The 25,713-nt window shown below is 33.4% G+C and overlaps 1 protein-coding gene across 1 annotated transcript; it reads left to right on the top strand.

Moving 5' to 3' along the window:
- The first annotated feature begins 1,809 nt into the window (after positions 1 to 1,809).
- FGB (fibrinogen beta chain) lies at positions 1,810 to 15,989 on the top strand. Its single transcript, XM_074229099.1, has 9 exons — positions 1,810 to 1,939; positions 2,180 to 2,197; positions 5,061 to 5,255; positions 7,390 to 7,573; positions 9,727 to 9,954; positions 11,232 to 11,345; positions 12,485 to 12,610; positions 13,097 to 13,382; positions 14,797 to 15,989. Exons 1-9 carry the CDS (start codon positions 1,841 to 1,843, stop codon positions 15,026 to 15,028), a joined length of 1,482 nt encoding a protein of 493 aa, XP_074085200.1. The 5' UTR covers positions 1,810 to 1,840; the 3' UTR covers positions 15,029 to 15,989.
- The last annotated feature ends 9,724 nt before the right edge of the window (positions 15,990 to 25,713 follow it).

Here is a 25,713-nt window from a genome sequence, read left to right as displayed (position 1 = left end):
TTTTCAGTTACTCTACTAATTAAATATGTAAGCATAATAACACAAAATCATATTTTAATGCAATAATTGTGGAAAACTAATAAGTAAACTATAGGTTGAGAAAAATTTCACAGGTTTCAAAACTGACTGTTTTTGATTCATTGGACATTAGTTTATAAGACTAGGAGATACATAATAAAATATAGAGAGAAGAGGCACCAGTATTTTTCTGATATCATTATTAGATTATCTTTTTTGAAGCTTAGTTTTTAAAGGTCACAACTCAATGTAAAAAAAAAAAGCAAACTAATTTTGTCCTAATGGATATTTTTCTTCTACCACAAATTAAATTCTGTATATACATTTCATAAAGAGTTCCTCATTCAACTTTTCTATATTTTAATTTTTCATTGACCTGTGTGTGAGTTTAAAATAATAGCTAGCATTTAATAGAGTGCTTTAAGGTTTGTAAGCACTTTACATATGTTGTCCCATTGAGCCTCACAATAAACTTATGAGGCATGTGCAATTATTCCCATTTTAGAAATTGGAAAACTAAATCAGAGAAGGGTTTAATGATTTGCCCAGGTTTGCGTTGTCTGAGGTTGAATTCAAACTCAGATGTCTCTAACTCCAAGTGCCTATTTATTCAGATCAAACTAATTAAAATAACAACAAAGAAGATATGACTGATTGAAAATGATAAAGGTAATGATCATTTTTAGTATGTGAAAATATTGATAGGCTGTATGTACAAAAACTCATGATGATGCAAGCTAAAAAAAAATAAAGAACAGACTCCTCTCAATGCAAACATCTATTCCAGAAGTATTGTATCATATATTCCATCCATTTATTATTTCCATATATTTCCATCTATCCATATATCCAATCAATATCTTGAGACACCAATTGTCAACTATTTTCATCATGATACATTTTTATTAATCTTTGAGCTTTTATATTGAACATTTTTATTTGCTTCAAGAAAGGACAAAATAAATTTCCTAAGAAAAACAGAATTCTCTTAATCTTTTTCTTCCTTAATATTTGCTAAAGAATATTAAGAACTGTGGTTTCTTTGTAGAAGACTTTTAGCTGCGAAAGAATCATAGTAATTGTGATTACTAGTGGTTAAAAATGTGATACTCAAAATTGTATATTCTAGTCCTTCCCTGTATTGTTGAATCAACTCCTCTCTAGCATGGGTTTATTCATTTGTAAAACTAGAGGGAAGGGCATGAACTGTGAACTCTTAAATCCTATTTAGTTCTGTTTCTCACTATGGATATTTAAAAACTTAAGTGGTAGCCCCTGAAAAAGAAAGATTTATGGATATAAATAATGTATTTACAGTTTAAATCACTACCTTGCAAATAGCTTAAACTTTTTTGGATTGATCTTTTGAAATTTTCCACATTTTGAGAAAAATAGTTGAAAAATTTTATTAGCATATTCACATATATATATATATATATATATATATATATATATACACATACGTGTGTGTGTGTGTGTGTGTGTGTGTGTGTGTGTGTGTGTGTGCCTGAATCTATATTTTGGTGACTGGAATGTGATACCCATTATTTTCAAGAAATTCTTGGTTTCCCTTAATCTTTCCAAACTGGAGGATTTGCAGAACATTTTGTGTGGCATCTAAAATAGGTCATCAGTAGCAAAAGGGTTGCATGACAAGAAAAATACGACTTGCTGGGAAGATGTTGCTCAAGTGTTTAAAATGGTTTAGCCAACAAGATTAGATATTAACTGGAAACTGGCTAGTTCTAAAATCAGGCCTACCAAACTGCATAGTGTGTATATATAGGAATGAAGATCTCACTCTCAGATTCATCAGCAAAGAATGATTGCTTGGGTTTTCCCAAAATCTTCTACCATGAAGCGTCTTTTGCTGCTCCTGCTCTGTATTTCCATAGTTAAATCCAGCACTGATTATGATGAGGTGGTTACTATAAAAAATTCATGATAGTTATATTAATTTTATGTAATTATATATGCATTATTATTTTTTGAAAGCTAAAATTAATTCATGATAGAAAATTTTAAAAATGAAATTGAAATAATTTCAGTAAGTACTTTAAGAGTTTTCATGGAAAATGTGGTTTATTTGTTTATGTAAATGAAAGATTGTTTTCTTACTGTTTTATTATCTTTTCTGACTCTTGATCTCTCTTTTCTTTAGGATGAAGCATTACCTAAGGTAAGATATGCTTTTGTCATTTAATTTTTCAACTGCATGTTAAGATTTTATTATGTTAATATTAACAGATAAGAAAAAATTATGAAAATGTTAAAGAATAGAAGCCAGAAAACTTGAGTATAAGAAACAAGCAAAATGTGAGTAATTGTTATTAAGTTTACCTGTCAATGAAGAATAGCAATATTTAGCAATTGAAAAAAAGAGGTAATTTTAATAATCAATAGTAATCTAAGAAAACAGACTGTAGCATTAGAAAATGAATACTGTAATTCTTATTGTGTTTCCTGTAAGTATAAAGAATATTATAAAGCAAATAGCCCAGTCTAATTCATCTATTTATAAAAATATATTTCATTCAGGTATTATATTTTAAGTCACTTATTCAGTAAAAATTTAAGGACAGATTAAAGGGAATTTATAAAGTCAAAATAACATTTTTGACTTGAGAGAAATTCAAAGACAGTTTTATGATTCTTATTTCATAGATGAGGATAATCAGTAGTCAATAGGGAAAAGTGACCTCTTTAAGAGTTAGCAGTGGATAGAGCACTGTCCTTAGAGTCAGGAGTACCTGGGTTCAAATCTGACCTCAGACACTTAATAATTACCTAGCCATGTGGCCTTGGGCAAGCCACTTAACCCTATTGCCTTGAAAAATCTAAAAAAAAAAAAAGAGTTAGCATTAGAAACTGAAGGACAACTGAGTTTTTCTGTCATTCTACAAAAAGGCATTTTTTCTAGTTAATTTGATTCTTAGAGACAGCTTATCTGGAGGTCAGACCTCAAAGTAAATTTTTTCTTGAATTATTTAGTTAAATTAATCGGTGCTATAATTGCCTCAATCTCACCAGCCTATATTAAGGCAACTTTTAACTTAAAAGCATAAAATAATTCTTATTCAAAATCTGTCCACTGTAAACTGATAAATTTCACCACATTCCTATGAACAAGGAAATGAGATTTCTATAAGATTCTTGATTTCTTTAATGGCTGAGACCATGCCCCATTTTTTGCCATACAGTACCTACTACAATTTGTTGTATGAATTAAGTGTTTAAAAATACATGTGGAATAAATGCATGAATGAGATTTGCAGAACTGGTTATTCAGTGACTTCTGGATCAAAATACAATAAGTTTATAATTGAAGCACCTGATAAAGCTTTATGAATCTTTTATGTTTTAACATTTTTAAAACTATTTCCTCTATTTTTCTTCTTTCTTGTTACTGTGAGAAGCAATTATCTTTTAAAGTTAGCAAATATTTTCAAGTGCAATATAAATTCAGAGTTGCTTTTAAACAAGGAAAAAATCATTGTCTTTCATTCAAAGAAAGTAACCAAGAGGCAGCAGATTAGGTTGCCATAGGAATTACTTAGGGAAAACATTTTGATAATATACTAAAAGATTCAAGAAATCAGTTATTAAGAATTATAGGAGCTACTATTAGCAACATTCAGTGTACTATTTCTCTTCAAATCTTATTACGTATTATGGCATCCATATGTTAATAAGCTTTCCCCTCAATAAAAAAATTATTTTCTTGATAGAGTTGGTATATACTGAGCTTAGATAACAAGTAGTGCTTTGGAGAAATAGCATAATCATTGGTATGAAAAGATGGTCTGGAACCATGAAAACCATTTGGAAAAAAAAGGCAAGAGTCAAAGATAAATGATAAATGAGGATGTTGATCTCAGTAGTGCTTTTGAACGGAAATAGAAAAGTTAGAGGGAAGCACAAATCTGAGAGAAAAGTTAAGTTCAGTTTTGAACATGTTGAATTTGTGGACCTAGTGGGACAATCAAGTGAAGTTATCTAATACACAGATGTAAGAACTGAAACTGCAAGATGATTAGTAGGATTGGAAAAATAGAGTTTTTGAAGTCATGAGTATAGAGGTAGATTTTGAAACAACAAGAATGGGTAAATTCAACTGAGAAAAGACCAGGAACAGAACCTTGAGAAATACTCATATTTAAGAGGCAAGAAGAAATTGAGGAGCCAGCAAACAAAAAGACACAGAGAAAGAGTAATCAATGAGGTAGAAGGATAACAAACAAGAATAGTGTCACAGAAGCCTTAGGAAAAGAGGAAGGAGTGGTTGTTAATGTTGAATTGCACAAAGAGGTAGAGGAGAATGTGGACAGAATAAAGGTCACTGGATTTAGCATTAAAGAAGTCAGTAGGGAATTTGAAAAGAATTGTTTCAGGACAGTTGGGGACAAGAGCCAAGTTGCAAAGATTTGAATTGAAATTGGATAGAGAATAAGTAGAAGCAGTATAGATAGTTCTTTTCCAACTGCATAGTAAAGAGATAGGAGAGAGATAAAGTCAGGGACTGAAAGAGAAATTGAATGTTAGTTTAAGCATGTTACAGAATTAAGGGAAGAGTTTTGGGAGGGGTTTTAAAAAAGGATTTAGACTAGACTAGTTTTAAATATATGAATATGTATATATATATATTTATATAGATAGATAACTATATTTCAGCATAATTGGTTTCCTTCCATAATCATGTATTTTATTTTGTGCAATTAAAGACATTCTGAGAAGAGGGTCATAAATTTTAACAGATTGTCAAAAGGAGTCCCTGACCACAACAAAAGTTACAAATTTCTAGATCAGCTGATCTTCAAAGGTCCCCACCAACTTTAAAATGTTTTGACTTGGGGTGGCTAGGTGGAGCAGTGGATAAAGCACCAGCCCTGGAGTCAAGAGTACCTGGGTTCAAATCTGGTCTCAGACACTTAATAATTACCTAGCTGTGTGGCCTTGGGCAAGCCACTTAGCCCCATTTGCCTTGCAAAAATCTAAAAGAAAGAATGTTATGACTACAAATCTTTTTCTCTTTTTTCATGAAGCCTGAACAGAATATTCGGAGTCATCGACCATTAGATAAGAGAAGGGAATCAGCTCCTTCTCTGAGACCAGCTCCACCTCCCATCAGCGGGGGAGGGTACAGAGCTCGTCCAGCCCAACCTCAGTCTGCTGAACAGAAAAAACTGGAAAGAAAAGCCCCTGATGCTGGAGGCTGTCTTCATGCTGATGCTGATATGGTAAGTGCATTAAAATCTCTGGCAAAAATTGGTCAAGGCAAATGAAGAGAATCAGTCCTGGAAAAGGGCTCAGAATTACTGAAATGTATTTATTAAGGATTTTGCTTCATTTTCTTTGGTTTTACTAACCAATGCTAGAAGTGTTCCTGCTTCTGGTCAGGATTTCATTCTTATAGGAATGACAATTGAGTGATACAGCACAGCAGGAACTCAGAAATTTGGTCCTAAAGATTTCCTGGTTTTGCCACATTTGAGCAAAATATTCAGCTGACTATTCAATGGGAAGAGGAGAATTAGTAAGAGGAGGAGAAAAGAGTAAGTAAAACATTTTTTAGAATACACAGAAAGGAGCAGGAGAGCAGTTTTATTGTGACCAGGTTAAGAAAACTATACATTATACAAGTTCACAGTTTCACATATAGTCCTCTTCTGTTCCTTATATATGGAAATGTTGATTTGTCTAATTCATAATAAAAAGAAAAAAGTTTAAAAGCAAGTAGAAAGAAACCTACAGTTTCTTCCCCTGTTGTAATGTATTAAAAGGTTTTTATTCTCTTAACCTAGTCTTTAATACCTGTGCACCATTTACTATCACAACTTAATATGATATGAAATTAGCTTTGTTCTTGATTTTAGTAGGATAGTAGTAGTCATAGTAGGAGCAGTTGAAGGAGTTGAAATAAAAAATGGAGAGCCCTGGATAAGAGAGACCAAAGGGACCACGGTCTTTATCTTCACACATTTAAGAGTATTCATGTGGTAGAAGGATTGGCCTTAGAGGACACAACTCCCAGGAATAGGTAGAAGACCAAGAGGGGCAACTAGTTGGTACAGTGGATAGAACACTGGCCTTAGAGTCAGGAGATGGGAGTTCAAATCCAGCCTCAGACATCTGACTTTTACTAACTGTGTGATCTTGGGTAAGACATTTAACCCTGATGGCCTCACATCCTGGGCCATCTCCAATCACCCTGATTCATATCTAGCTACTGGACCCAGATGGCTCTGGAGGAGAGAGTGAGGCTGGTGACTTAGCAAAGCATTCTTCCCTCAAATCCAATTCATGTGCTTGTCATGACATCACCTTCCTGATGTCATGGTCATCTTCAAGAATGAAGGACAAACATCTTCAGAAGACCAAGAGAGGAATTTAGGTTTAAAGTGACAAACTTCTTCAATTTGAGTTCTCCAAGGCTAGCTAGGCTTTCTTCTTTGAGAGGTAGGAGGTACTTGCTCTCATTCTCTCTCTCTCTCTCTCTCTCTCTCTCTCTCTCTCTCTCTCTCTCTCTCTCTCTGTCTCACTCTCGCTCTCTCACTTTCTCCCTTTCTCTCAGTGTCTGTCTTCAGGAGAGGATTGGGCTACCACATCTTATGGCTAAAACATAAGGAATACTTATATAACTACTATTTGCAATACTTGACTCCCGGGTACTTTCTAAGAGATCCCTTTGAAGAGGAAACTAGTCAGATTCTCCATTATTATTGAGGTGAAGCATAGAGCATTACAGCATGTTCATTTTATACAATCTCTAAATCAAAGAACTTAGACTTACAAATAGTGATCATATTTTTAAGCCTGTAACCTAACTGTGCCATATGTGAAAGCAGTTAGGTAAATGTAAAGACAGAGGACTCTGTCTCCATGTGCACATCGAACAATTATAGCAATTCCTTAGTAAGCAATAGATAGAAAATGTACATCTCTTTTATTAATATTTAGGAAAACTTATAATAAGCAAATTCTAAAGATTTCTTCTTAATTTAAAACTAACTTCCTGACTTGGTAATCCAAGAGGCAAAAAGCTGCCACTCTCTTAGAAAGTGCCTAAAATTGGCTTTGATGACAAGACTATTTTTATTTATGGCATTTCCAAACTATACACTCCTTTGGAGACAAAAAAAGAGTAGACTATAATGGCAGTGATGGTTTTACATTACATTTACATTAAATCCAGGTGAGGTAATATTGTTTTTGAGCTTTTCATTTTTAATTAAACATTAAATTAACAACCAACATGCTAAATGGGTTAAAACTGAGCTCTCCATCCATGCTGTTTGCTAAAAGGACTTATCTTCAACTCTTCTAAATGCATGCAATGGATTTCTTACTCCTTGTCTTTTGCTTTGCTTTTAGGGAACCTTGTGTCCAACAGGATGTGTGCTGCAAGACACCTTAGTGAAACAAGAAAGAACTGTGAAAGGCAATGTTAAAGAGCTAGGGGCTGAAGTGGAATCATTTTCTCATAGGACTACTACCAGCTTCCAGCAGATGGAAATCCTAAAGAACTTATGGAACCAAAGAGAGCAACAAGTAAAAAGTAGCTATCATTTTGTTTTCATCTCACGCTAAAAAAAAATGAAAGTTGGGGATAGTTGTGTTTGGGAATGTTTGTAGGTGAGATATCTTAGAGGCAAATCTTGATTCTATCACTCTGTGACTTTAGGCCAATAACTTGGTCTCTCTGGGCTCAATTTTCTCATCAACAAAATCAGGGGACTGGATTAAATAATCATTAAGGGATGGAAAAAAAGACCCCTCAGAAAAGAACAGCTTCTGCTAAATCTATTAGTACTATCCCAAAGGTTTTCTTCTGTCTTTCATGCTACTACCAGTCTCCCTCAAAACCCTGAGTGATGTCATCCCCTAGACTTCCCAAGGAAAATATTAGCAAAAATCTCTTTCCTTTAATTTTATTTTTAGATTTTTCAAGGCAATGAGGTTAAGTGGCTTGCCCAATGCCACACAGCTAGGTAATTATTAAGTGTTCTGAGACCAGATTTGAACACAGGTACTCCTGACTCCAAGGCCAAGTGCTCTTATCCACTGTACCACCTAGCCACCCCTCTTTCCTTTAATTCAACTAAGATAAGATCATATTTCTTTAAAGGCTTTACTCAGCAGTGAAGGAAAAAAATGCTTGACATTGCAAGATTTTGACATAGGATGAGGGTGGAACCCCTCCTTTATTTTAATCTCTAAATTTGTCTGGTATATTGCTGTCATCTCTGAACCATTTTTTATCTATATCCTGGACACAGCTTAGCACATACTCTATGTATAGACAAGTCTTGTTCTTCTCTTAATGAAATTCTGATTCTTCAACTGTAATGTCTCAATCTGCTTAGACCCAGACTCATTTATTGGGCATTAATGACTAAGATATAAAAAGAGTTCACCCTAAAAGTGATTCCTAGGGTAATAGACAGAGAGCTGGAAAGGACCTTGATATCATCCACTCCTGCTCACTTATTTTACAGATGAGAAAACTGGAACTCAGAGAGGTCAAGAGAGTGAGTTGCCCAAGGTCATATATTGCAAATATTTAGCAAAGCCATGATTCAGATTAGACCCAGTGACTCCAAGTCCACCTAACCCTAAGAACCAATTGGCCTGAAGCTAGTATAGCCTCTGATTTTTCCTATTCTTTTTCAATTTCTTGTGGTTAGTAATTCTTGGTCATTTTACAGAACTAGACAGGTTTACATCAACTGTGTCCAGTTAATATTATCTCATTTCCTTCTCAGATCTATTCATTTATGTTCTTGGGTAATTTTTGAGTTGATCCCCATTAAAACTTTAGCTAATGGTTTGTTTATATACTATTATAATACTTTAAAAATTAGTAAAATCTAGTAACTTTAAAATTTAGTAGCAAGAAAATTTCATTTCATCAGTGCTGTTATTGTTAAAATGTCCTAAGTAATAAACATCATCCCACAATTTGTGATGAATCATCTCATTTGAGGCCAGCATTAGTATTTTCTGTAAAGATGTCTGATTCCCTGCTACTTTTATTCCCTAATCAACATGTATTTCCATTATAACTCAGAAGATTTATATATATATACATATATATGTATTTATATACATATATATATATATCTTCTTAGAAGGGGAAATACAGCAAGTTTTTTAGTCTGCAGAAGATTGAAAATCAAAAATAGAAAACATGGGAATTTCCATTTTCCAATATTACTAATAAAAGACAATCCAGTAAATTCTAATTCTAGTCATAATTTTTATTCAGACAGTACTAATGATTCTGTTATAATAGCTCATTATTACATGGATTTGTATAATTGTATTTCTCCCCTTTACCCATTCAACATTTCAACATCTGGTTAATAGGATAAATTAATGGGCAGACTTTAATCATATCTCATATCCATCTTTTACAAGATTTCAGTATTCAGTGTTTAACACAGTGTCTCTTCTCCCCCAAGGCAATGAGGTTAAGTGACTTACCCAAGGTCACACTGCTGGATAATTATTAAGTGTCTGAGGCCAGATATGAATTCAGGGTGCCCTGACTCCAGGACTAGTTCTCTATCCATTGAGCCACCTAGCTGCCCCTAACAGTGTCTTTTGCAATTAAATGTATTTAATAAGTGCTGGTGGAATTACATTTAAAATGAAGGGAAAATCATGACCTTTCTTTCCATTTTCTTTCCTTCTTTTTTTTTTTTTTAGTCAATGAAAATGCAGTAAATGGATTTTCTTCTGAACTGGAGAAGCATCTGATTTATATCCAGGAGGTCGTGGACTCTCATATCCCCAAAAACATCCAAGTGCTTCGTGCAATTCTAGAAAACCTAAGAAGCAAAATACAGAAATTAGAAAGCGATATTTCAACCCAAATGGACTACTGCCGCACCCCATGTACTGTCAGTTGCAATATCCCAGTGGTTTCAGGCAAAGGTATATTAATAAGCACAGTACCTTAAAACACTGGCAAAAGCTTATGTTGCCTTACAATAGAAGACTGGAAAGGAACTTCGGAAACCTCAATTTTTCTCAGTTTCACAGTGGCATTTTAACACATGATCTCCATGTTGTTATTAGACCACTTGAAGTTTTTTCCTCTCTAGCTACCCATTTTCTGATGGGAAAGGGGGTTTGAGGCAGATAGGGTATGAAGGTAGCAGCAATAATGTGAAACAAAGAGAGTATGCTGGATGTATGTTGGAAAGTGGGGTTTGCAGAAGGATTGAGAGAATGGTTGGATGAGTAATGCTTGATGAGATCAAGAGATATGAAATTCCTCTGTTTTATGTGCTATTGTATGGTGGTGGCAAACTTAAAGGTAAGTTATAGACTGAAAAAGATTTAAAAGCTTTGATTTTCAAATTCTAAGTTTAGTTACTGTGTTTACACATACGTATATGTGTACATTTATATATAAAGGTATATGTATTTGAAACTGAATTCCCTCCTTTTACCCAAGGTGAAAGTGCAATAGCCTGTCAGGGCTCATTCTTCATATCAATCAGCTTGAGGAGCTTTAACCTGCTCCATTTTTCTAACCTGGGCCAGTTGGTCCTCATAAAGCCTAGTGACCTTCCTTTCCTGGAGACTTACTATAATTGATCCCAGGCTTCAAGAAGAACACTGATTGGTTTTAATCCTATCATAGTTCAGAACTTAAGTAGTCAACTACTCTCAAGCTTTCCCCTAGTACTGATTACAGATATGTGACAGCATGCCTAGTTTGTTCTTATATAGCAACAGTGAAAGTATCTCAATTACCAGTATTATAAGCCAGTTTATCTTATTACATTATCAAAACCATGGAGATAGACATACAATTGATTTGTTGCAATGATCTACTTACAAATATCCACTTTTTAATAATAGCCACTTGTTCTTTTAGATGTATAATTATAGCATTATAGATTTAGAGGTAAAAGTTACCTTAAAAACCACCTAGCAACTTCCCTCATTATAGAAAGAAGAAACTAAGACTAAAGGAGATTAAATGAGTTGCCCAAGGGAACTTATTTTCCTTTTTTATGTTTATTGATAATGACTTTTAAATTAAACTATTGTGAAACCAAGCCAATAACTTTCTTTCTTAATTTTTTAAGATTATATAATAATTATATAATAATCTGTAGGCAAGACATAGAAAGATTATACATTTTCTTAAGATAGTAAAGTTTCTTGCATAAATGATCTGTGACATTATATATTTTCAGAGTGTGAAGAAATTATTAGGAAAGGAGGTGATACATCTGAAATGTATCTCATTCAGCCTGATGGTTTTGCCAAACCATATAGAGTTTATTGTGATATGAAGACGGAAAATGGAGGTAACTACATGGTTCTGTAAATTTTTATGATGTAATCATAGTGTAAAATGTATTTAGGTCAATAATATGATGTTAATGTTTATGAGACCAGAGTTTAAGAATTGTAGAAGTTTTGATAAGTACTTGTCAAAGTGTTGATATGTTAAATAATTATGATATTGCAAACTATTCAATTTCAAAGAATCTTAAGTACAATTTTGGTATGACAATATTATTAGTGAGATACTATAGTTAACTTTTACCAAAGACCATAAAATTTTTTTTTCTTTATATGTTACTCTGGAACTGACTTTTAATATTTATTGGCATTATCATACCCAAAGGATCTGAAATTTCTCCAATGGGGATTTAACCGTATAGAATTATGCTTATCTACCTAAGGGATCTGTAAAGATTAAATGATTTGCTTGGGTTACATAGTTGGTAAAGGTCGGAGATAGAATTTGAATTCAGAATTTCTTAACTCCACACTCAGAATTTTATTCACTATTTCATATTGTCTCAACTACTATTATCCCAGAAATCATTTGAATGCTACATAATTTTGTCTTTATGTTTATCCTTTTATCCCCAAATTTTGTAATCTACTACTTTGAATATGTTTATAAAGAAATCATTAAAATGATTTTTTTTGCTTATAAAAGATTTTCTTATAAGGACAAAGATTTTTGCCAAAACTTCAGTATTTTAATACTTTGGTTTGGTTTACATCAATCTCCCCAAGATATAGAATATCTTTGATTATTTTTGTGCCTCTGAATCCAGTTATATTACTGCTGTTTTACAAAGATTTGAGCTTGGTTTTTAGGGGTGTATTTTGTTTTATTTTAAGTATAAGTTTTAAATCATCATCATCATCATTATTATTATTATTTTGTTTTTACAAGGCAATGTTGGGTTAAGTGACTTGCCAAAGGTCACACAGCTAGGTAATTATTAAGTGTCTGAGGTCAGATTTGAATTCAGGTCTTCCTGACTCCACGGCTGGTACTCTATCCACTGCACCACCTAGCTACCCCCCTTTTAAATAATTTTAAATGATTTTTGAGCACTTACTAATAATTGTAAAAGGATACAAATTGTGAAGAAAATTTTTTATTGGTTAATGAAAACAATCCTGGTTTCTTTCTCATCACAAGGATGGACAGTAATCCAGAACCGTCAAGATGGTAGTGTTGACTTTGGCAGAAAATGGGATGCATACAAAAAAGGGTTTGGAAATATTGCAACCAATGCAGAAGCAAAGAAATACTGTGGTTTACCAGGTAAAATTATTATCAAAATTCAAACAACTTTTTCTTTTTTTAGGCTTTTTTTTGCAAGGCAAATGGGGTTAAGTGGCTTACCCAAGGCCACACAGCTAGGTAATTATTAAGTGTCTGAGACCAGATTTGAACCCAGGCACTCCTGACTCCAGGACTGGTGCTTTATCCACTACACCACCTAGCCGCCCCTCAAAAAACTTTTTCAAAAAGTTTCTGTTTTTTCATTTTAAAGTATATATGTGGTTGTCAACATTTTTTACTACTTATCATCTACCATTGAATATTACTTAAATATCATTTTCTCTAGTCCATTATACTGGCCTTTCAGAATGCATCCCAATTCTCAGATATTTACTGTGAGCTTATCAGTGTTAGAAAAATTAAATTATCAAGGAAGTAGAAAAATTACAATCAGCTAGAGCAGGAATATTGATAGTTTTCAAATATTTTAATTTTCATGGAAGTTTGTATTATTTTAATTTTTAGGTGAATATTGGCTTGGAAATGATAAAATTAGCCAACTTACAAAAATGGGACCCACTGAACTTTTGATTGAAATGGAAGACTGGAAAGGTGATAAGGTGAAGGCTCATTATGGAGGATTCACAGTACAGAATGAAGGCAACAAGTACCAGATCTCTGTCAATAAATACAAAGGAACTGCTGGCAATGCCCTTATGGATGGAGCATCACAACTTGTGGGAGAGAACAGGACTATGACCATTCACAATGGCATGTTGTTCAGTACATATGACAGAGATAATGATGGATGGTATGTCTATATTTCATTTCTCCTTTGAAATACACTAATCATGCCACTCTGAATCATTAACAGTGAATATTCGTTTTCAGGCTACAGATGGTCCATCATATACTCACATCTCTAATACTTTAAGAAAATGTTCCCTTGATGATTAAATGTTTAGAAAAATTCCAGTATCTCTGATAGCCCAATAAAGGCATTCCATCTATAAATCAGTTTTTTAGTAACCTAAGTAGTTCTTTAATAACCTACAGTTTATTATTCTTTTAAAAAGTGATGAGGTTGCTACTCCCTTATTGAACTTATATTATTTACTTCATCAGTGCAATTCACTCCCCATCTTATTATGAAATATAAAAGAACTCTGGTTTCTCAATGTAGAAACTGGAGAAAAGAAAAAGTCTCACACATGCTTCTGAGATATTACTCTATGAGTCTCTCTATTCTCTGGAGGTAGATATAGCTGGGCAGAAGAGCAGAATTAAGTAACTTCCCTGTAGAGACAATTATTCTGCAAGTTTCGTAGGCAGCTTCTTTGCCTGTGTTGCTGATCAAGAAGCCAGCTGGGAGGAAAGAAGGCAAATCAAAAGTAGAATCTTGCTTATCATTACTATACTCTTTGTGGAATATTTTAACATCAGCTTAAGGGAAGCTATTTGAGGTTGCTAGCTAAGTCATAACTAGGGGTGGAGTGAGTTGGGCTTTACCCCAGAGCAAAGAAATCTCTAGGGGGTAGAAAGCATTTACAAATCTTGTGTACAAATTAATTTATCTTAGCCCAAAGCAAGAATAAATAATTAAAAAAATAGGAAGTTAGATTCTCCCTGACTGATCTGGCTCTAATGGTTCTCCAACAGTAGCCTCACAGTGTCCTGGATCTTTCACCCAGAGGACCTCATGTGCCAACTTCTCTCCACCCCTTCCCCCAATAAATTTATCTTAAAAGTTGACTTAGGGCACACTTTGTGTTGCTTTGCTCTGTTGTGGTTTATGAAGTTTGTTCCATCCAGGTGCCAACATTATGCTCCTTTTAGCTTGAGTTGCTGTAAATCTTGTTCCCTCTGTCTCCGCAGACATCTCAGTTCATTCCAGGAAGTCACCAAACCTGGAGAAGTCATTAATAAGATTCTAGATCATGATTTTACCACAGTCTAGTGGTCTAAGAAAGAATTTGCAGAACATGCCTCAAAATCAGATCCTTCTTTATCATTACTAAAAAACTGGGGGGGGGGGGGGGAGGAAACTGCTGGAATTATACTTCTTGAAATGAAAAATAATTTTATATCTAGAATTTCTGACATATTAATGATTACTTTTAGACTCGGCAAAAACACAATATTTCCTTCTTCCATATGATTTCTTTTTAATGTATGTCATTATTATAATATATTACATATTAACTACTTAATATTTCTCTTTTCAGGACAACTTCAGACTCAAGCAAACAGTGTTCTAAGGAAGATGGTGGTGGATGGTGGTACAACAGATGCCATTCAGCCAACCCAAATGGCAGATACTATTGGGGTGGCCATTATAGCTGGGATATGGCAAAACATGGCACAGATGATGGAGTAGTGTGGATGAACTGGAAGGGGTCATGGTATTCATTGAAGGGGATGTCTATGAAGATCAGACCATTCTTTCCACAACAATAGTTCCAAAACCTAACAGATTTTTTTTCGTCTTTCCATATGGGACAATTTTTTTATACATTGTTATTAGAATTTTTCTTCATACATTGGAAGCAAATCTCCCAAAGTTTATAGGCATAACATAAATTGAGAAAGCTATTCAGGATAAAAGTCATTAAATACTATATAACTTTATTTTATACTTTTGTTGCTAATTTTTTGTCAAGAAGCTACTAAAAGGAAAATTAGAGAAATAGAGTCATTTATAAATTTTTATTCCATCTGGTCATGAAAAACATTTAAAAAGGTGGAGAAATGTTATTCAATTGTTAAAAACCTATGAGGCAAACTAAAAGCTGATGTTTAAAAATTCTACTTTATAGACTGTATTTATTTACACAAAGTTCTGTGAGAGAATTTTTTTCCAAAGATGTGGTCATTAAATACCTTATACTGCAATAAATAAATGTGTTCTTATTTCTTAGAACACAGGGGCAGCTAGGTGGTGCAGTGGATAGAGCACCGGCCCTGGCATCTGGAGTACCTGAGTTCAAATCCGACCTCAGACACTTAATAATTACCTAGTTGTGTGGCCTTGGGCAAGCTACTTAACCCCACTGCCTTGCAAAAACCTAAAAAATAAAATAAATAATTTCTTAGCACATAGAATCATGGATTTAGATTTGGAAGTTATCTCAGAGGTCATATAACCCAACACTCATTTTGTAGATGAGTAAACTGAAGTCCATAGAGGTCAAATACATTGACTTAAGGTCACACATCTAATAATTGACAGAATCACATTTCTAACCTAGATTCTTTGAATCCAATATCCTTCCCATTGTACTACATTGCTGTCTCCCTAAGTTTAATCACCAAGACTTAGTTTATTCAAGAAAGGAGAAGCATTCAAAACTTCAAAGAATAAGTTATTTAGCATTAAACTTTTGAAAATAAAATATTACTATTTTTAGTACACTGAAAATTGTTTCTTTGCATTTGCTTGGGGGAGGAGGTGGGGGGGAGTTTTAGGATATCAGAGGAATTTTGGATGAAGCTTATCATTTTTATACATTCCAAAGGAGATAGAACAGCGATTGCTTGGCTAGAACTTTACTGGACCTGTGTTTTGGAGGTAATCCATTTGAGTTTAACTTTAGGCAATATAGTTAAGTAAAAATTTTTCCTTCTTTTTGTATTTTGCTTTCATAATTTTCCTCTTCCTGTTCTCCACCTTTTATCCCCACTCACTCATTACCGTAAGTTATATCTCCTTTATTTAAGCTCCTAGATTTTAGCTATTAGACTCTTTTCTAACTCTCAATCCCACAGAAATTTATTTGTTCTACCTATCCTTGGAGCCCAAGTATGGGACACAAAAGTAACTTACCAGTCTTATGACCAAGAGCACCATGGTCATTGAATTAGGCACTCCAGATAGTACAAATTTGCAAACCAAAGACCAGTTGAACCCATGCTCCAGAGTTTAGTAATTTATTGATCACCCTTACATCATCTATAACTGCAGTTGGTGGGCCCAACTATATTAGCCAACACATAGAAGCAGCAGAAGCTGAAATAAAGGGATTATTATCACACATACACACACATTTAAAACACAAGAAAACTGAGGATGAGAGAGTTTAGACAGTTCAACAATGTCATAAATTGTTATGCAATTTATAATCAAAATAAAATAATATGATCTTAATCTGTATTAAGCAAATCATCTAATCTTCCTGTCTCAAATTACATATAAAGAATTGTGTTCCACATTGAATAACACATTTTAGTAAGAACATTGACAATCTGGACAGTACCAAGAGAAGAGTAACCAGAGTGGTAAAGGAGTCTCATTATCATACTCTACGGAAACTGCTTAAAAGTACTAGGAATATCTTACTATTCTAGAAAAGGCTTAAGGGGAATATAATAGCTATCTTCCAATATTTGAAGGTTTTCATGTAGAAGAAGGAATAGATGTTCTTCTGGGTCCTGGGAGAACGAATTGGCTAGAAATGTAATGATTTATAATCAATGTAAAAAACACTGTCGACAATTAGAAATATCCCAAAGTAGAAATGGGCTACTGGCTGTCTCAGGAGATAGTGTACATTCTAGGTCATTGGAACTTTGGGTCTTCAGGGAAAGAATGGATTACTCTTGATAGTCATGTTGTAGAACAGATACATTTCAGGTATGGATTAGACTAGATAGTCTTTAGAGTTCCTTCTAATTCATACATTTGATGATTTTGTGACTTGCTCAAGTCCCACAGCTAATGAGTCTTGTCTTAGGAGACAGTTCTCCTGTCTCTATGTCTAGTGCTCTTCCTACTATGACAGATGACTATTCTCTATCTATGATATTGTAGATGCCATCGAGATTTTCAGATTCATCCATCTCAATAGGAGGTTCCCAACCCTTACTCTTAGATGAGTTAGGATGACTGAATTGCATTCATCCCTTCCCTTAATTGGAGGAGGTATCAGTGCTCCCTATTATAGTCAGAACTTCCAACTTGGTCTTTTTTTGAGTTTCAAGTTAAAAATACTCAAAACCTTTTCAGCTTAAAGAATATTTTAAAAACTATTATACTACATTATAATTGATATTGGAATAAACTCTTAGTAGAAGAAAATTACTATAATAGTAATGAAAATAATGTGTCCAATTTGCTATATAATGGTATAAAGTTCAAATGAGATGATGTATAGAAAGTACTTTATAAATATGAAATATTTCTACTCCTAGGGACATATTAATACAGAAATTATAATTAGTATAAGACTGAATTGTATCTCTACTCTAGAACTGGTTAAACCATTTGTTGATTAAATCACTATACTAAATGAGTTCATGGTTATAGCTTTGCCCCTTTCCAACCTCAGCTTCAATTGGTAAATGCAGTCTGTTGTTCATGAGGAAAATTGAATTTCCCTCACATATTCATCAACAGTATTAGTATAATAATTCAAAACATGTGGGACACTCCTTAGTGTCATCTTCACATGAGAAAGACATTACTTTCCTAGGAAAAACAACCTGGTTATTTCCTCTGGTTCAAATACAGGTCAGGTGCCAATATCACCAATAATGCAAGCTTAATCCATAAATGAAACATTAAGTTTCCCAAAAAGGAAAATAAATCCTGTTCTACAGAAGCAGAGAGCACTCTTAACCCAGGCCTAGTGTTTCACAAAGGGATGATGTCCTTGGATATGAGAGCCTGAGCAAATGAATTCAGATAACTAAATGAGGTTAGAAAAACAATTCCCTGAGCCTGACTCCATGGTGGTCAATAAACTTCCTTATCTCTCTATTTGAAGGACAACAGCAGATGTAATAGCTTACTTGAGGTTTAATTGTATGAGACATTTTGTGGGTGTTTTTTTCCCTTGTTCTCTGTAGCTAACTTTCCGAACCTTAGTAAGAATTAGTCTGAAAAAGATTTACAAAATGTGGAACAAAATTACAGAGAATTTCCAAAGGCAATTTTTAAAGGTTGTCTTATAATGACTAACATATAGTGAGCACTTAAAAGTTACCCAAATGCTTAGATGTATTTCACCAGATCTTCCCAACAACCCATGTAAGGTGGGGTGCCTATCTATCCCCATTTTATGGATGAGGATCTAGAGGGTGAGGATAGTTTATTTAGTTGCAGAGCTAATGAGTATCTCAAGCAAAATTCAACAAAATCTTTCTACCTCCAAGTTATATATATTGTATTTTAGTAGGAATTACTGTCTAATTTTCTTGTTTTAAAATTTCCAACACTCCTACTATCTGCATTCTCAAATTTCAATAATTTAGGAAATTTTCTCTTAGGTTGATATTGAATTGATTCTAACTCAAATTCTTCAAAGTAATTTGTGTGTCTTCTAAGAAGCACACTCCTAGAGCACTCTTCTGAGCATTTATTGCTAAAAGACCTTGCATAAACTCTCTTTCTGTTTCACAAATACTGATCAGTGAAACCTATCTGTTTTGTAGAAATAGGATTTAGATCTATGAGGTGACTGTTTAAAGTGTTCTATGGTCTGTGATTGTAAGAAAAGCCTCAACTATTCAAATCCGGTCTCAGACACTTAATAATTACCTAGCTATGTGGCCTTGGGCAAGCCACTTAACCCCATTTGCCTTGCAAAAAAAAAAAAAAGAAAAGTCTCAACTATACTTAATGATAAAATGCTTAAAATGACTTTTCTAAAAAAAGATACTGTAAGTTAGTATCTGACAAAAGATTAGAATCCAGGTCTCCTGATTGTCCACACCAGAAAAATAGCCAAGAACTACCTTGAAAAATCCACTAAAAAGCCTTCTAAATTATAAAACACTCTCAAAAGAAGGGAGATACAATAATTCCCTTGCTGAGAATTATAATATAATGCTTAGTGGGAATTTAATTTTTAAAATTTAATGAATGCATAACTCTTCTAAATAAGGTCAGGGTGGGAATAAGACAAGAAAACCATTTCAGCTGCAATATAGAAAGTATATAGGGGTATAAGGTATGGAAGAGAGATAAACCAAGAGAGATTAGCCAAAATCTTGTCGCAAGGATTTGGAATGCAAAATGGAGGAGTAGGGATTTGATCTTTGAGGCAATATGAAGTCAGTAGAGTTTATCAATTGTGGCATTCTTCGCAGGAAGGACATTCAAAAGAAGAAAGGATTTAGGGAAAACACTAATAAGTTTTATTTTGAATATGTTGAATTTGAGACACCTATGTGACCTCTATTTGGAACAGGAACACAAGAGATTAAAATGTGTACATGTGTGTATATGGAGAGAGAGAGAGAGAGAGAGAGAGAGAGAGAGAGAGAGAGAGAGAAAAGAAAGAGATTTGGAGAATCACAGAGACAGAGAGAAAGGTTTAGCAGTTATCTGCATAGAAATGATAATTATTTCTATGGATGCTGATGAGGTAACCAAGTGAGAGTGCAGAGAAAAAAAGAATAGCCCTCCCAGGCAAGAGCCTTGTTTCTCACCCATGGTTAGTAGGTATGGTATGGATAATGTTGCAACAAAGGAGTGGAGTGTGGAGTGCTAAGAAGGATATGCTTATTGACTGCCTCAATGGGTTATCCACCCAGATGCCAATGTTGTTTATCTAGTTGGTGCAAGGAGCAGAGCACTGAATCCTGGAAGATCTAAATTTAAATCTGTTCTCTGACCCTTACTGGTGGTGTGATCCTAGGTGTTGGGAACCAGGGTCTCTAAGCTGTTTGACACAGTTGCAGCAAGAAGACTCAAGGCTGGACCCCTGCACCTAGGGAAGTCATTTTCCCACTGTCTGTCTCTTCTTCCTTATATGTAAAATAGGGATGATAATAATAAATAATAATAATAACTTCCACAGTTGTCATGAGGATCAAATGAGATAATATTTGTAAAGCATTAGCACAATGCCTGGTATATAGCAAGTTTATATGAATGTTAGTATCATTCATTTTTTTCTGTGTTGCTTACTTGATTGAATTCCTTTTTTTAAATTACTTTTCAACTTTTCCAATTATATGTAAAGACAATTTTTAAAAATTTTGATTTCCAAATTTTCTCCCTTCCTTCCCTCCCTTATCCCTAAGACAGTAAGCAATTTAATATAGGTTATATATGTGCAATCATGTAAACCATGATTCTCTTTTATATTTTATTTTATAACCCCCCCAGTTACATGCAAAAACAAGTTTCAACATTCATCTTCAAAATCTTGAGTTCCAAATTCTTTCCCTTCCTCCCATTCCACTGCCCCTCATTGAGAAAGCAAGTTAGTTGATGTAGCTTTAAAATGTCTAGTCATGTTGTAAAAGTAAACATAAACTCTCCTCTTCACAAAAAAAGAGAAATTTCAAGAAAAATAAAGTGAAAAAATATTCTTCACTCTGTGGGGTAGCTAGATGGTGCAATGGATAGAGCATTGGCCTTGGAATCAGAAGGAAAGGAGTTCAAATCCAGTCTCTGACACTTACTAGCTGTGTAACCTTAGTCAAGTCATTTAACCCTGTTGCCTGGCATCTAGGGCCATCTCTAGTCATCCTGATTCACATCTGGTCACTGGACCTAGATGGTTCTGGAGAAGAAAGTGAGGCTGGTGACTTAGCACAGCACCCCCTTACCCAAAACCAATTTGTGTGCTTGTCATGGTATCACCTCCCTGATGTTCTGGTTTTCTAGGATGAAGGAGAAACATTATTATTTCCATATTAATCATACTGTGAAAGAATAAACAGACAGAAGAAAAAAATGAAAGAACTGAGAAAAAAGTGAAAATAATATGCTTCAATCTGCATTCAGACTCCATCAGTTCATTCTCTCCACAAAGCATTTTCCATCATGAGTCCTTTGGAATTGTCTTGGATCACTGAATTGCTGAGAAAGGTTGTCAATAGTTATCAATATATCAATAGCTATCAAGAGATATCAAGAGAATCAATTGTTGATTGTCACACAATGAATACAATATACTTCTAGGTCTGCTCCCTTTAATTAGCTTCATTTCATGTAAGTCTCAGATTTTTCTGAAAGCATCTTCATCAATTCTTATAGCACAATAGTATTGCATAATAATCATATACCACAACTTGTTCAGTCATTCCCCACTTGATAGGCATCCCCTCAATTTCCAATTCTTTGCCAAACCAAGAGAGCTATAAATATATTTCATAGAAGTCCTTTTCTTTCTTAAAAATCTCTTTGCAATACAGAAATAGCATTGATATTGCTGGGTCAAAGTTTTATAGTTCAGCTTTATAACCTCTGGCATAGTTCTAAATTTCTCTTCAAAATAGTTGGATCAGTCCACATTCCACCAACAATGCATTTTCCCACATCCTCTCGAATTATTTTCATTTTTTGTCATATTAGCTAATCTGATAAGTGTGAGCTAGTATCTCAGAATTTTAATTTGCATTTCTCAAAAGAGCAATTTAAATCATTTTTTCATATGATTATAGATAACCTTGATTTCTTCATCTTGAAACTGACTGTATCTTTTGACAATTATTTTCAATTGGGAAATGACTTGTTTTCTCATAAATTTGACTCAGCTTTCTATATATTTGAGAAATAAAACCTTTATGGTTCCCAGCTTTCTACTTTTCTTCTGATCTTAGTTGCATTGGTTTTGTTTATGCAAAACCTTTTTAATTTAATATAATCAAAGTTGCCCATGTTAAATATCTTAATTCATCTCATAATGTAATATCTTTTCTTTGTCCCTTCTCCATAGATCTGACAAGTAAATTATTACTTGCTTCTTTATTATTGGTATCACCCTTTATGTCTAAATCATGTACCCATTTTGACCTTATCTAGCATAAGATTCACTATTTTCCAGTTTTCTCAGCAGTTTTTGTCAAATAGTGAGTTCCTATTTTAGAAGCTGGGTATATCAAACACTAGGTTACTGTGTTTTCTGTAGCTAATATATTCCATGATCCATCTCTCTATTTCTTAGACAGTACCAGATAGTTTCGGTGATTACTACTTTATAATAGAGTGAGATTTAATATGGCTAGACTACCTTTCTTTTCTTTTTTAAAAATAAATTCCTTTGATAATTCTTGACCTTTTGTCCTTCCAGATAAATTTTGTTATTTTTAATAGCTCCAAAAATCATTTTTGGTAGTTTGTTTGATATGGCATTGAATAAGTAAATTAATTTAGTTAAAATTGTCATTTTTGTTATATTGGCTCAGCCTACCCAGAAGAAATTGATATTTTTTAATTCTATAAATGTAACTATTTAAATGAAAAGTGTTTTTATTTGTATTTGTCTTGGCAGGTAGACTCCTAAGTATTTTATATTATCTATAGTTATTTTAAGTGGAATTTCTCTTTCCATTTCTTACTGCTGGGCTTTGTTGGATATATATATATATAGTATGTATATATATATATATATATATATATAGTATGTATATATATATATGTATGTATACATATATATATATGCTGATTATTTACGTGAGTTTATTTTATATCCTGCAACTTTGTTTAAGTTGTTAATTATTTCAGGTAGTTTTTTTAGATGATTTTCTAGGATTCTTAAAGAATATCATCATATCATCTGAAAAGAGTGAGAGTTTTTCCCCCCTTGTCTTTTCTAATTCTTTCCATTTCTTTTTCTTCTCTTATTGCTATAGATAGCATTTATGATATTTGTCCTTCTTTCACAAAGAAGGCCCTGACACAAGGAAGGTGATGCTGTGACAAACATATGAAGCCTTATTTTCTCCTCCAGAGTCAGATGGGTCCAGTGGCCAGATATGGATCAGGACAACTGGAGATGGCCCTAGATTTGAGGCAATCAGGGTTAAATGACTTGCCCAAGGTCAAGCAGCTAATACTAGTCAAGTGTCTGAGGCTGGATTTGATCTCCTATGCTCCAGGCTCCAAGGTCAGTGCTCTATCCACCACACCACCTAGCTGCCCAGTTAACATTTCTATCACAATATTAAAATATAGTAATAAAATGTTTGTTTCATTCCTGATCTTATTGGGAAGACTTACCTTATCCCCAATTCAGATAATGCTTGTTGATGATTTTGGATAGATATTAATTTTTTATTTTAAGGAAAGTGCCACTTATTTCTATGCTTTCCAGTGTTTTAAATAGGAATGGGTGCTTGATTTTGTCAAAAGTTCTTTCTGCATCTATGGAGATCACATAATTTCAACTGGTCTTGTTATTGATGTTTTAAGTTGATAGCCTTCTTAATATTGAACTAGTCCTGCATTCCTGTTATAAATTCCATTGATCATAATGTATGATCTTTGTTATATATATTGCTATAATATCTTTGCTAATATTTAAAATTTTTTGCTTCTACATTCATTAGGGAAATTGGTCTATAGCTTTCTTTCTCTGCCTTAGTTATTGCTGAGGTATCAATATCATATTTGTGACAGAAAAGAAACTTGGTAGGACTTCTTTATCTATTTTTAACAGTTATTATAATTATGTGTTTATATAATTGATATAATTTTTTATATAATTAATTGTTCTTTAGATATTTGTTAGAATTCATTTGTGAAGCCATCTGGTTCTAGGGATTTTTTTCTTAGAGAGTTCATTGATGGCTTGTTCAGTTTCTTTTTCTAAGATGGGGTTACTTAAGTTTTATATTTCTACTGGGCAATCTCTATTTTTGTGAGTATTCACCAATTTCACTAAGGTTGTAAGATTTATTGATATATGATTGGGCAAAATATTTCCTAATAATTGCTCTAATTTCCACTTCCACCCTTTCCATTTTTGATACTAGTAATGTGGTTTTCTTTCCTTTTTTAAAAGGAAATTAACCAATGGCTTATCTAATTGACTCCCCCCCCCAAAAAAAAAACACCAGCAAATAGTTTTATTTATGAGCTCAATAGTTTTCTTACTTTCAGTTTTATTAATCTCACCTTTCAATTTCAGAATTTCCAATTTGGTGTTTAATTGGGGATTTTTAATTTGTTCTTTTCTAGCTGTTTTAGTTGCATGCCCAATTAATTGATCTACTCTTTCTCCATTTTATTGATTTAAAAGTTTAGAAATATAAATGCTGAATTCCTTTAAGTAATTACTTGCCTTAATGAGGTGATATTCCTATATATCTAAAGCATCTGTTCATTTTCTTTTTCATTTCTCAAAAAAACTCCCTAGAACAAAAATTTATTTATTTTGTTACAAATTTTTATTTTCCTAAATGACTAGTGTTATATAAAAATCGCTGTTAATTGCTAGAAAAAGGAAATCATCATTTATGCTGGGAGAAATGTTGCCTTGTCAAAAAAGACCATATACCTCCTTCCTCCCAACCAAAAAAAAGAACACTTTCCATGAATTCAAAAAAAATTATTAACATGTCCATACCATTTGACCAAGAGATTCCACTTCTAATTAAATATTCCAAAGAAGAATGACAAAAAGAAACATAACATAAATCAAAATATTTACAGCATCATTTTTTGTAGTACCAAAGAATTGGAAACAAAGTAGATGCCAATCAATTTGTAAATGGCTACATGACTGAATGAAATTATTGTGCTATAAGAAATGCTGAATATGAAAAACATAGAGAAGCATGGGAACACTTATATTGGCTAATGCAAAGGCAGTCCTGGAAAATAATAGACAAAAATGACTACAACAATATAAATAGAAATAATGCCAATAAAACATTCAAACTAAATTCTATGAAATTCTATGGACAAAACTTGATCCCAAAGAAGAGATATCTCTCTCTCCTTTCTATGCAGAGGATAGTGAGTAAGGTTATGGAATACTACAGATAATAAGTCATGGGGCTTTTTTTTATGTTACTTCTGAAGGACTGGTTATTGTTGTTGTTTGTTATTGGTCATCTTTTTTATTCCTTGCTTTTAGATATGACTAAGCCACTTCTTAGAATTTAGAGGAGCTGCTATAATTAAGAATGATCACAATAACAACTTGCTTTAACATTTGCTAAGCTCTTTACAAAAATTAGCTCGTTTAATTCTCACAGTAACCCTAAGAGATAGGTAATATTATCCACATTTTACAGATGCAGAAACTGAGGCAGATGTAGGTTAAGTGGCTTGTCCAGCATTGCACAGATAGAAAATGTCTGTGACTGGATATAAACTCAGGTCTTTCTGACTTCAGGTATATCCATTTATCCATTACTACTTGCCTCATAACGAAAGTGATGAAAGTCAAAACTATCAGCAAAAA

The sequence above is a fragment of the Macrotis lagotis genome, chromosome 3 (assembly GCF_037893015.1).
Source record: "Macrotis lagotis isolate mMagLag1 chromosome 3, bilby.v1.9.chrom.fasta, whole genome shotgun sequence".
Lineage (NCBI taxonomy): Eukaryota > Metazoa > Chordata > Mammalia > Peramelemorphia > Peramelidae > Macrotis > Macrotis lagotis.
The sequence above is the reverse complement of the archived record's forward strand: the minus strand, read 5'-3'. Positions and strand labels throughout refer to the sequence as shown.

What these genes read in the sequence shown, in the direction of transcription:
- FGB (XM_074229099.1), top strand. Translation starts at nt 1,841, where the DNA reads ATGATTGCTTGGGTTTTCCCAAAATCTTCTACCATGAAGCGTCTTTTG. An exon ending in AAGAGAGCAACAAGTAAAAA is followed by an intron (nt 7,574 to 9,726) that starts GTAGCTATCATT and finishes TTTTTTTTTTAG; the next exon opens with TCAATGAAAATGCAGTAAAT. An exon ending in TATGAAGACGGAAAATGGAG is followed by an intron (nt 11,346 to 12,484) that starts GTAACTACATGG and finishes TCTCATCACAAG; the next exon opens with GATGGACAGTAATCCAGAAC.